Source organism: Triticum dicoccoides, chromosome 3B, assembly GCF_002162155.2.
Source record: "Triticum dicoccoides isolate Atlit2015 ecotype Zavitan chromosome 3B, WEW_v2.0, whole genome shotgun sequence".
NCBI lineage: Eukaryota > Viridiplantae > Streptophyta > Magnoliopsida > Poales > Poaceae > Triticum > Triticum dicoccoides.
This window is the reverse complement of record NC_041385.1, coordinates 830,892,968-830,906,463: the sequence shown is the minus strand read 5'-3', so window position 1 is coordinate 830,906,463 and position 13,496 is coordinate 830,892,968. Positions and strand designations below refer to the sequence as shown.

General features: G+C 43.2%; 1 protein-coding gene and 2 long non-coding RNA genes across 3 annotated transcripts in view; all 3 read left to right on the top strand.

Annotated features, from left to right (window-relative positions):
* The first annotated feature begins 5,594 nt into the window (after window positions 1-5,594).
* LOC119282533 lies at window positions 5,595-6,033 on the top strand. The gene is made up of 3 exons (XR_005138767.1): window positions 5,595-5,640; window positions 5,725-5,899; window positions 5,989-6,033. It is a non-coding gene; the product is annotated as an uncharacterized LOC119282533 (long non-coding RNA).
* A 25-nt stretch (window positions 6,034-6,058) lies between these two features.
* LOC119282532 lies at window positions 6,059-8,256 on the top strand. The gene is made up of 4 exons (XR_005138765.1): window positions 6,059-6,099; window positions 6,184-6,249; window positions 6,356-6,457; window positions 7,947-8,256. It is a non-coding gene; the product is annotated as an uncharacterized LOC119282532 (long non-coding RNA).
* Window positions 8,257-8,809: 553 nt separating this feature from the next.
* LOC119278750 (protein DETOXIFICATION 40-like) overlaps window positions 8,810-13,496 on the top strand; it is a 14,461-nt gene continuing 9,774 nt past the window's right edge. Inside the window, exon 1 of the mRNA XM_037560094.1 lies at window positions 8,810-9,441. Within this exon, the coding sequence (XP_037415991.1) occupies window positions 9,178-9,441 (264 nt within the window). The 5' untranslated portion in view covers window positions 8,810-9,177. The remainder of the gene's footprint in view (window positions 9,442-13,496) is intronic.

Sequence of the window (13,496 nt, the reverse complement as noted above, 5' to 3'; positions counted from 1 at the left end):
ATTAAAACAGACATTAAAAAAACCTAAAAATTACCAAATTAAATTTAATGATAAAACACAGTAATATTAAATAGCAGGAAGAAGAATCACTAAAAAAATCTATTTTTATAGTAAAGTTATAAACAAACTATTGATTCACACAAATTTCAAAGAATTCAAATTTAAACTATTCAAATTTCAAAATTAATGGCACCAACAGAAAGTTTATAATTTTTGTGACCTAAAGGCAAAAAGAATCAGTGAAAAACTTTAAGTATTTAGCTGTAAGTAGAAACAAAAGAAAATAAATAATGCAAAAAACAAAACAAAAAAAACTAGAAAAAATATTTTAAAATGCCACCTAGTGGGCCACCATGGCCTGAATACGACTAGAAACCCAACCAGCTAGCTGGGCCAAGATTCAGGCCCGCAGAAGGCCTAGTAGGCCCATAGGCAGATACATAGTGTTTGGGCACGTAAGCCTGCAGTAGAAAGGAGCTCGAGAGGGCAGTGACAGTGGGGCTTATAAACCACTCCGAGCCCCTCTGCTAGCGAGGTGGGACTAAACTTTAGGCCGCGGGCAGCACCACCCTTTCGTCCCAGTTGGTGGTACCAATCGGGACCAATACCCACCTTTGGACCCGGTTGGTGGCACCAACTAGGACCAATGGCCCCCTTTCGTCTCGGTTGGTGCCACCAACCTGGACCAAAGGGCTCTGCTTCCCGCCCTCTGGGCTGCTGGAAATTTACCTTTAGTCCCAGTTTGTGGCACCAATCGAGACAAAAGGGGGCTTGTAGTCCCGGTTGGTGCCACAAACCGGGACTAAAGGTGTGGCTCTATAAGCTAACACTTAGGAAAATTTCCCCCATCTCCCATTCTCCTCTCGAGCCCTGCCCCAACACCGTCGTCGCGCCCTCCTCGTCGCCGTCATCATCGTCCTGCGCACCGACGCCATCTCCGCGCCGCTCCTCACTGTTGTCATCGTCTCCCTGTGCCCCAACGCCGATGCCTTGCGCCCCAACACCGTCGTCGCTGCCTGCCCCGTCGCCGCGCCCTGCCCCGAGCCCGTCCTTGTCATCACCTTCCCCGAGCTCGCTCCTCGTCATCGATGCGTCCTTGCTGTGAGCGACCCGCCGATTCCCCACTCCTCCTCCTACCCCCTCCCCCTACTGGACGGCGACGCCGCCAACCCCGACGATGAGGGCGGCGCCCGGTGCCATCGGTGGCGAGCCACTGACCAAGCTCAAAGGAGGCGACATCATGCGGGAGAGAGGAAGATGAGGAGTGCATGGCATCGATTCCCCCTCTCTCCAAATTTTTCTGAATTTACTGAATTTTTTGATGGTGCTAAACATTGCATATCAAGTGTATGATGAAATGCCAAAGGGCTCTAGGAATTTTTGTGTGTATGGGGGGGGGGGGGTTCATGCACAAAAGGGAGTTTGGCAAAGTTTCAGAATTTTTTATCCAATTTAAATTGGGCTTTGACCATGGAGTTTGAATCTGGTCCAAATTTGAACTGAATCAAATTTGAAAATTTTGAACTATGGAACCAAATGTTTTTGGCGGAATGGGTTGTGGGTACTGTCAAATAGACGGAGTAATTTTTGTGGGTGCAAAAGAATTGGGGAGAATATAGCTCCTTTGCAAATCCAAGGAACTATGAATAATTAAAATTCATATTTTGGAATTTATTAAATATAAGAAAATTATTTACATAGTTAGATATATTTCCACGGTTAGAGATATTCATGATAAAAGTCTTTTTTAGAGAATTTTTTCATACATCATTAATCAAAGTTAGAGATATTTGCATATATAGGTTATTATCAAAGTTGACCAAAGACATTTCTTTAGAGAAATTTGCATAGAGAATATTTTTACAGAAATGGTGGAGTTCGCAACAAAAAAGTGAGGGCGAGAACCAAATAACTTATGCATGCATATATATATAATTGAAAACTCCTAAATGACTCGAGTAAGAAGAGAATATTTTTTAGGTTTTTTTAGATAGAGAAACAAATGTTAAACATTGCATATGATGAGTGGTTACTTCATCATGATGATCTTAATAAAACAAATTGAAGAACAAAATTGTGGTGACCTAATATTTTTTTCACTCGGTGGAATTACAGGATTTGTGGTGTTGCATCTCCGTGGAGTGATCGTCGACGTTGGAGATGTTGGTCCCTGATCGTCCCTCTGTTGTTCTACAAAAGGTGTTTTTCTAAATATATGCATGGGAGATCCATTGATGTATGGATGATCCATTAATGTATGCTTTTTTTGTTCATTGATGTATGCTCTTTTTTTGTTCAAAGAACTTTTTACTAAATGGATGTATGTGGCTATGTATGGATGGATCTATATGAAAAACAAGTCTAGATATATCGGAAACAACAAGTCTAGATATATCAGAAAAAACGTCTATATATATATCGGAAAAACAAGTCTATATATATATCGGACGATATTTAGATATGTAGATATGTCGGATATTGAGTTTGCTTTCTAATAAAGAATTGGTGTCATCTATGTATCATTTTATATCGCGGTGGACATACAGGCGACCAACTCTCGAGGCCACCCAAACCCAAGAAAAAAAGTGTTGTTGATCTCCCACCCCCTCCCGCCCCTACCCAACAAACTCTCGAGGCCACCCAAACCCCTCGAAGAAAACTCCGGTAAGTTCAACATGAGGAGGGACGTCGATCAACCCCCTCTAGCTCGACCAACTCTCGAGTCCACCCAAACAGGACTGACAAAGCGTTGCCGAGGCCACCCCAAACCGGAACAAGTCTATATATATTGAAACCTCCCAAACCCTGAAAGTATAACCCCACCCGATAACTTTGACATGAGGGGGGATGTCAGACATGCATGCGAGAGGCAGTGCACAACTAATCTATTGCTCATATATGCATATGATACCTTTTTGTGATTACCTATAGGTCTATGTTTGCCATTAATATATCCATATATCATGTTTGTATATATTGCCATGTTGTAATATTTGTAGAAACCATGGACACAGACTTGGAACAAGAAGAGTTGTTGGGGGATATAATCTGCGATGGAGGTGATCCCTTGTCGTTTCTCAACGACACGGATGGTCGGGAAGGAGAGGATGACGGCTCGAGTAATCCAACAATGGAGGAGGAAGGAGATGATGATGGTTCTGGTGACCGAATGGCGGAGGAAGAAGATCATGAAGTCGGCTACGGTGACCAAACGGAGGAGGGAGCTATTGCAAAGTCCGGCGAGGTATATATATTAATTAAGCATGTGCTGACTTGATGCATTAGTTGTTTTGGTATGTACATATATTAATGCTTCTTTTTTCTTTTATAGCCCTCTGGATCGATCCAAACTTCCGTAAGGAGACGAGGCCAGAAGAAAAGGTTGTGCCAGGATGTGCTGGACCTTTCCAACCAATTGCTCCCAAGCGGACCAAGGACACATTTGTATCTCAGTGTGGAGCTATTGTTAGGGACAGCGTCCTGGTAAGCATACCACAATGGAATAAGAGTAAGGACGACCCTAAAGTTTCTTATGCCCAGGATAGACTGAAAGGTGATCTTTGGACATCGCTCAGGACAAATTTCAGCCTTCCTCTAGAGGAGGATTTGAATAACCCTGTTATAGAGCCAAAGGTCAAGGATTTTCTCTTAAAAAGATGGCAGATCTATTCAGGAACTGGAAGAAAGAGTTGAACACATAGTTTGTCGATAAAGGGAAAACTCCAGAATTCACCGGTTGATATGAGAAGATAAGAGATCACTGGCCCGCATTTGTGGCCTACAGGAAATCAGAGAAGTGACAAACAAGAAAAATGCTGCATAGAAGAAGTATCACCATCGCACGGGGTCAGGTGGCTATTACAAAGCCTAGCCATTGTGGGACAAATCTGAGCAAGACCTGCTTGCTAAAGGGGTCCAACCAGCGACATTGAACTGGCCAGACCGTTCAAGTACTTGGTTCTTCAGGGTTGGGGGAACTTTGGACCCAGAAACAGGGGAGTGTGTTTGGACGGACGAGCAACTTGCAATACCCATCAAGAAGCTTCAGAAATATATCAGGGCATCACAGGAAGGGAAGTTCATTCCCGACAGAGAGAAGGACGAGCTGACAGATGCCCTCGCGAATCCCGAGCAACCTGGACGAACACGAGGCAAACTAGGCTCCATTTCGTGGGTGCATGGGTTTCCCGGCAGCGGTGGTTACCGAAGCCGAGAGAGAAATAGGAAAGTAGAAGCGAGCTAAATGGAGAAGCTCAATGCAAGAATAGCAGTGCTAGACGAACTTGAGAGCTAGCGTGCTACCGACCAACTATCTCAGTGGCACGAAGATCCTTGCTTCGACGTTGCCCCAGAAGCTACCCCACGATCTCAGCGGAGAAGCAGGGCTTCCATGGAGCTCGTTCAGCCTGATTTCATGACTCCTGCTACCCCATGGATAGTATCACGGGCGCACAAAATCGCCAGCTAATGACGAAATGCCAGAACCCGACTTTGAAGCCGGCGGTCGGCTCTGCAATCCTCCTCAAGCTGAGGAAACTTTTCATTGCCATCTGATTCCACATGGCTATGTTGTTGTGATGGTGGATGAAATAATGGAGGGATTTGAGGAGCTGGAGCTTGACTTCCCTACAGGTGAAGGGGACATTCATATGGAGCTGCTTTAAGAAATACCTATCTATGGAGGAAGAAGTACATCAACCTTCCAAACTGGAAAGCCTCCTCCTCCTCCTCCTCCGGCGAGCCAGGGCACTCCGCCTCCTCCTCCTCCTCCTTATCCTCCGGCGAGTGATCAGGGCACTCTGCCTCCTTCGACGCGTCAGGGCACCCTGCCTCCTCCTCTGCCTCCTCCGGCGTGTCAGCGGACTTCGCCGCGTCAGCAACAGCAGAAGAGAGACGCTGTTGCTCCAGCGGCTAGCAGTACAAGCAGAGGCGGGAATAAATTCAAACCCTGTCCATATCTCAAGGCTCCGGAAAACTTACCATATGAGAGGACCGATGAGGAAAACACGAACATCTGTGCTGCCGAAGTGCAGGCCCATTTTGAACGAAACCTCCACCTCCAAAGGAACTGGTAGATCCAGTGAAAGTGAAGCATACTCTGGATTCCCTGAAGCGACCACCATCGCCTTCGCCGGATTCCAACTATGTCCGCTGTATTAAACGGACATTTAAAAATGCGAAGCGGTCGGGAAGTACTTCCAGTGATGCAAGGTTAGCACAACGAAGAAGTTGGAAAACAATTCCCCAGCTCGGCGAACAGGCGGAGCAATCGTGGCCCATGCTCAGGGTGTCTAGCGATATCGTCGCTAATCATCCAGGGCTATTGCCCGGTACCAATCCTAGTGATTACCTGAGCGATAGTGTAGAGTTTGAAATGTTAGAGGCAGTAGAGATCTTCATATACGAGCACGGGAAGCCTCTCGTCAAACCTGATCATCCTCCTCTAACAATGATTGTGCGAAGATTGCATGAATGGTACATGATTAGCTGCAGGAAGTCTGCTAAGGATAGTTTGATGCTGGGAATTAAAGAGGGGCACGACCTCGTTGGATCTGAGGTGATGCCTGTTCAATTTGTGGAGTTATTCTAGTTATACAATCAAGACGCCCTCGACAAACAACTCATGACTTGCTACTGTCTGTAAGTATTACTTCTGTAATTAAGTCTTTGTAGCTTAGCTCCTTCATTGCATGTATATATAATTATCCTCACTATATTATGCAGATTGAAGATCGTCGAATGCAAAAAAGCACAAATCTATGACATTGGGTTCACTAACCCAAATACCATAAATGAATGGTCGGTTAGAAACAGAGTTAAAGATACTGAGGACAACTTGCTACAATCGACTACATCAAAATCAAAACAAAGGGAAAATACTCTTTCCTTACAACTTCAAGTGAGTGTTACTGTCTTGTGCATATTCGGTTTCGCTTACTCGAGGTTAATTATAGTAATGCAATTGATGAGTTATGCATGCGTGTGCAGCTTCCACTTTATTCTGCTGGAGATTAAGCTTGAACGGGGAGTAGTAAGTGTCTTAGACTCGAGACGAAAAGACCCACAGGACTATGCGGACATGACTGCAATGCTCCAGAAGTAAGTTCAATCGATCATTATCGCACCATATCAGCAACTTTGTTCATTTTTCGATATCAAGTAATTATTTTCTTTGTCTGGCAGGGTTGGAAAGAGTTCACCGGAATAGCTCCGGGACTGCCGAGGGAGCTGCGATTTACCCACCCAAAAGTAAGTAGTAATAGCTAGTTCCGCGCATATTCCATTGATTCTAGTTTTATGAATACCATTTATCATGTTTGATTATCAGTTTATTTGAACTCTATTTCTCGTAAAGTGCTTATGGCAGGAAGGCGGGAATAATTTATGTGGATACTACGTTTGCGAGTTCATCTACAATGCGACCTCTCAGTGGGGCTATTCTGATGAACAATATGAAGTACGTAAACTATAGTATTCACAATTTTATTTTATTAGCAACAATTGTGTTGAATTACATTCATATACATTCGTAAACAATATGAAGCGGGACTAAAGGTATATTTTGGAAATTTTGTTTTTCTGATTTTTTTAAATTGACTTTTTATTTGAATTTCTTTTCTAATTTTCAAATTTTCTGAATTATTTGATAATTTAATATCTAATCACCCCTCATCACTACTCACTGCTCAATTATGAAACCACTCATTCGAAATCGTCTAACTTCTCGACCGGTCACCCATCCTCTCACTATAGCCTGAGCACGATTAACTTTCGAGTTCTATTCTCGCTAGTTTCCAAGTCTGCACTTGTTGTTTTCCTAACAATACTAAGTTGTCAATCCTATTAACCCTTAGGAGTTGAACTTGAGCATTAAGTACTGTTTGAGTTTGAAACTATTATTCTAAAAAACATTAATTATTTAGTAACACTGATATTTCTTCAATAAGTAGTTTGACCATAGTTTGACCAGATTTGACCATAGTTTGATCATAGTTTGACCAAAATTCTAAAAACTAAAATAATTATTTAGTAACACTAATATTTCTTTGAATAAGTAGTTTGACCATAGTTTGACCAAAATTCAAAAAAACTAAAATAATTATTTATTAATACTAATATTTCTTGAATAAGTAGTTTGACCATACATAGCTTGACCATAGTTTGACCAGATTAACAAAATTTCAAAAAAACTGAAATTTGACCATATCTTTTTTTCCTTTCAGAATTTGAGGATTCTAAAAAATTTGCAAATAGGCCTATGGCAGTCAAAATCGGATGCGAATTTTCCAGCTGATTTTTTTGATATATTATGCGTTTCTTTTTCGACATCGTTTGCAAAAAATATGGCCGTTTTACTTTTTTATAACAATTTTTTTGCAAAACATGTCCAAATTTATGATTTTTAATTTGTCTAACTAGTAGATGTAGTAACATAACTACATCTCAAAGGATTTTAATTTTTGAAGTTTTTATTATTTTCTTTTGTTTTTTACAAAATTGAAAAGGCATGGGAACCTTTAGTCCCGGTTTGAGACACGAACTGGGACTAAAGGGCATTGCACCCTTTAGTCCCGGTTCGTGTCTCAAGCCGTGACTAAAGATCCCATATGAACCGGGACTAATGCCTTCCCGACGTCTTAGCCGCTCGAATCGGGACTAATACTCACATTAGTCCCGGTTCGTGATGCAACCAGGACTAATGTGTATATTGAGTTTGGACGAAAGCCCCTGTTTTGTACTAGTGTGTGTGCTCTGTATGGCCGGCGCTAGCTAAATCCAAGTGTGAGCTGGAGTCCCACTTAGTATGTTGCCAGGTTAGCGAGATTTGGGCCTGTGTGTGTTTTATTGCACTTATTGATATGTGTTTCTAGTGCACAATGCATCTCCAGCCGTGTTGGTATGGACCATAGCATCGCCGTGAAATTGATGATGATTGTGATGTATAGGCTATCTAAATATCTATCTGGACCATGCATGCATCGCCATGAAAGGGGTCGCGACGTCTGGACCATGCATGCATCGCCATGAAAGGGGTCGCGAGAGTGGCACCTGACACCAACCAACTAAATGCATGCATGGCCACTAATGCATACGAGGAGGAGTGGGAGACGAAGATGTGGTGTTCCCATTTCTAGGATCAACTAGTCTTGTAAACAAAGCATGCAGGGAAAAGAGATGGTAATAGAGAGGGGCCACCCAAGATATGATAGCTTGGACCACGGGGTTGGAAAGATGGTGACAGGTCCGTCGTTCCTTGTGCAGCCAAAATGTGTGGGCGATGCCCTCAGAGGCTCAGACTATGCTAGCGTATTTATCACCTCTATACTCCCTCCTTTCCGGTTTATAAGGCTCAATTCAAAAATTTCACCAACCAAGGTAGATGGTGAGTGGTGGAATACTTTTTATAGTTTGCAAAAGCACCCAATTAATGCTCTTGTTTTTCTCAAAAAATATGTTTACCAATGCATTAATTGCAATGCATGCATGCATAAATTACATGCATTGGTCAATTTTCTCTTAATACTTGCATGCAACGATTTAATTTACCTTGGAATCTGAACATGTGATGGGAAACAACAAAATTGAGCCTTATAAAATGGAAAAACTAATATTTTGAGATAAGTCCTATAAACCGGAAAGGAGGGAGTAGCGGATAGTAGCATATGTTTTTGTATGTACGATGTTATTCATAGGGTGAGTAACTAGCTATGTTACTCCAATGATCTCTCTCTATTAAATCATCATCATGTAAATAAATTTGTTGAGTTGAGCCTTACGTTACTGCTGAAGTTACTCCTGTGGGCAGTCTTTGCCATCAGCGGGCGTGCATCGCGTGGGTGCGAACGACCGCCAGGTAGCGCCACAACGGCGTGGGTCCAAGCTGATAGTATACCGCCAGGTCGTCGGGATTTCAGCCAGCCAAGCCAAGCCAAGCCGTGTGGAGCAGGCAGAGCCTACAGTACGAACCAATCCCAGCTCCCAACTCCGTGTGGTAGCTGTCGCATTGAAGAAGCAAAAACCAATCCTAACTCGACACTACTCATGCACGAGCAAGCCATTATAAATGCATCACCCACGACCACTTACAAGTTACTCCACAACAGTAGCCCACAACGTCTCTTGTGAGTAGCTCCTTCCTGTCAAGCAGCTAAGGTAGTAGCTAGCTACAGTACGAGCATGGCTGGTGGCGGGGACAAGCCGGGCAGACTGGAGAGCATCCTGACGGACACGTCGGCGCCACGGGCGGAGCGTGCGTGGGCGGCGGGGGCGGTCGAGCTGCGGCTGCTGTCACGGCTTGCGGCGCCGGCGGTGGTGGTGTACATGATCAACTACCTCATGTCCATGTCCACGCAAATCTTCTCCGGCCACCTGGGGAACCTGGAGCTCGCCGCCGCCTCGCTCGGCAACACCGGAGTCCAGACCTTCGCCTATGGCCTCATGGTACCTACGCACGCTCTCCTGCATCTCAGCTCTAATTCATTTGTCATGTGTACCTTTACTTGATGATACGCCCCACTTTGGCTCTTCATCCATTGAGTAGATCGAAATATGTAATCAACCCTCGACAAGTCGTGTCAATCCTAAAAGGAAAAACTTGGCAAGCACTGGAGTGTTTGTGTTTCTCTGCCTGCTGGGTATGGTATAGTTCGGTTCCAGCACACCCTCCATGGGAGCAATGCTACACTTACGTAATTCTTATTACTGGATTTAGGTAATGAGCAACTTCGGCAGTTGTGTTGGAGATTGGGAAAGGAAGGGGCCCACCCGCCTGAAAATCAGGGAGCGAGAGAGAGTTTGTTAGGACAATTATGTAGAACGTACCTAGCATTACGTGGATGTAGGATTTTCGCCCTCCCCTCCATCGATCTGACACAACCCACAACTTAGACAACGCGTGAAAAAGCTCTCAGACTATTATTTTTTGAAACAAAATCTCTCAGAATATGCCGTGCGTAGGGCTGGATTAGTGACCTCCGGTTCTACGTATTGTTTGATGTTTGTTTAGTGAAAAGCGTCAAGCTCGTGTGTCATGGGTTCGATTTGTTTATGGAGATGAGAGGTTGATGGATTGCAAAACGACACACACGGACATCGATTTTTTTTAATCCAGTCATAACACTAAATAATGAGTTTTCAACCAAGGAACATCCGTCAACTGCCAATATAACCATCCACCTCCCTATCAGCCCGGTCACACATGTCTAGCCACCCAAAGAAAAAACGCGACTGGATCACTTTTGAGTGCTACCCCGCAATCGTTGTGGCAACTTCGAAGGAGAAGAGCCATAGAACTGCACATCTCACCACCTCAAGGCGCCAACCATCGATGCTCGACAACATGACGTGTTTCTATGGATCCTTGACCCGCGCCGTAAATCCCAATCTAGGGTTGCTCCCCCTACACCCGATCAATCTGTGTAGATCCCAAAATTGCCAGCGTGGCCCTCGCTGCCGCAAACTAATGACACACCATGATCTCCTCCCCCACCACTGGTGGATCAGGATGGCACGCCCATCACTGGTGGATCAGGATGGCATGCAGAGATCATTCAGATTGAATTGAGCACCACCATGCATGCAATCCAAGGGACGAGGGGAATTTTCATCATCGAACCTTGAAAACCACCAATTGTAGCATCAATTTCAATAAATAAAAACATCTTAGGACTGAGTGTTCAGCTTAAATCAATGTTGAATTATTTCTTATCAGTTTAACTTTTTATGAGAAAAGATTAAGAAAATAATCCGGACAAGATGAGAGAGATAAAGGAAAAAGAATAATATCTCATAAGCAAAGAAAGATTCTAGTGATATAATGTCCGTCCCATATTAGTTATTGTCGAAATAGATGTATATAGACGTACTTCAGTGCTAGATACTTTCATTCGAGCAATAACTAATACGATACGGATGCGATTAGTTAATAGAAGATTGTTCCTACCACTTAATTATTGTTTCTAGTGCAATGTATTCCAGCCATAATAGTTATGGAAATACGTTTCTGGATGCAACATGAAGCTGGCTAAAACGATCGAAGACCGTGTTCGTTCCCATGTGTACGCGCATCATATCGCCGCACGTCACATGCATGGTGTCCATACATACTTACACTTGGGTAATACTACCTACCTAATGTAATGACGTGTGCACGGGTGGACTAGTGACCTCCGGTTCTACGTAATGTTTCTCGTTTGTTTATTGCCAGGCGTCAAACTCGTGTGTCATGGACTTGAATCGTGTTATGGAGATGATAGGTCGATAGATTGTAAAACGACACACGGATGTCGGCATTGTTTTTGATCTACTCGTTACGCTAAACAATGAGTAATACAGTATCAACCAAGGAACATCCATCAACCGCCAACAAAACCATCCACCTCTCTATCAGCCCGCTCACACATGTCTAGCCATCCAAAGAAAAAAAGCGACTGGTTCCTGTTGGGTGTTACCCCGTCCCGCCTTCGTTGTGGCAACATCGAAGGAAAAGAGGCACAGAGCTGCACATCTGACCACCTCAAGGCGCTAACCGTGGAAGCTCACCACCATGACATGTTACTCCCTCCATTTACTTATACAAGGCCACTGTGAAAAATACACTTTGCATCTATACAAGGTCACAAAAGATAAAAGTTAATGATATTTCCTTGAACTAGCAACATATTTAATACTGGCATGCATGCAGCCATAATGACACTTCAATCAGCTTTCTTTCCCTCTCGAGTCCCTCTCTTGCATGCATGAGGAGTATTAATGATCTCAGTAAGACAAAGGAAAAATTGTTTGCAATGCAAGACATTAAATTTTGCCTTGGTACTACCTCTGTCCTGGTTTATTGGTCCCCGTTGTATTACGTGCTAAATTCTGACTATAAATTTAACTAACAAAGTGTTCACGCATGTTAACAAAAATTATATCATTGAAAACTATGTTCAAATACGAATCCAACAATATAATTTTTGTTAACATGCATTAACATTTTTGGTCAATTTTTTGGTCAAAATTTGGCATGGAATACAATGGGGACAATAAACCAGGATGAAGGTAGTACCTGTAATATGAGTTTGTGGCCTTACATAAAAATGGAGAGAGTACTATGGATCAATGACCCGCGCTATAAATCCCAATCCAGAGTCGTGTGGAAGTGGACAAATCTGGCACTTTTCTAAAACTTCAGCACAACATGAACCCATTTTAGAAGAAAAAAATTCATAAAAGGCTGATTTGCATAGCGTGTCACCCTAGGCTGGGGCGCCAACATGACACCCAGCGCAGCACGCCATGCTATGTAGCATGACGCCCCTGCCCCGAGGGTCATGCAGATGTGGGTTATTTTGTGAATTTTTTAAATCTGTTCATTTTGTGCTAAAGTTTTGAAATGAGTCAAGTATGTCAATTTTCACCAGGGTCGCTGCCCATACACCAAATCAACTTGTGCACATCCCCAAACTGTCAGTGTCGCCCTCGCCACCGCCAACTAGCAGCAAACATGCTGACTACCACGACACACCACGATCTCCTCGCACACTGGTCGATCCAGGGTGCCATGCATAGATCATTCAGGTTGGATTGAGCACCACCATGCATGAAATGCGATGGAAGAGTGGAAGTATGGTCAGCGAGCGTTGAATGCCACCAATTATAGCATCCATTCCGACAAGGAGCAGACTAACTTCCGACTGATCGTTCGTTAGTAATAGATCCAAACCATTTCCTCGATAGCTGAAACAATAGTCCACCTGCTACTCTCGTTCTTTCCCTGATCGATTTATTTCACAATAATTAAAAATCCACTGCAGCAATCATGATGTACTATATGTGCGAATGTATAGAGGGACTCCTATATGACTTTTTTTTTCTTTATAAGGTTCTTTAGGATAGGTTATTTTATGGAGTGTGTTCACATGTGTATGTGACATGCTTTTTTGCTTCGAGTTTGAACAAGTTATCACGGTGTTTTGTGTGTAACATTAACAAGTCTGTGGTCCGTAAATTACCGCATTATTTACTGAAGTTACCGTGGTATGTTTCAACTATTTTTTTCTTCCGGGTCAAAGTTACTATGGTGGTGTACATAAGTTATCATGTCTTTGGGACATACAAAATATCATGTTATTTGCACATAAGTTATCGTGGTCTGTTTCAACAACTCCCCTCATCCCCACCCCCTTGCCAAAGTTATCAGGATTAGGGTACATAAGTTATCAGGTTTGCATTATATGAGTTACCATGTTATTCACACAAATGTTACCGGGGTTATATTTCATCAACCCCCTCTCCCCCTCAGTCGGAAAAGCTACCAGGACCAGGGTACATAAGTTACCAGGTCTGTGATGTATATGTTACTTATTCACATAAAAGTTACCAGGGGGGATATTTCATCAACCCCTTTCCCCCATGCCAAAGTTTCAAGACCGAGCTACATAAGTTATCAGGTTTATGATGTGTGTGTTGCCATGCTATTCACAAAAAAGTTGTCGGGAGTATATTTCGTCACC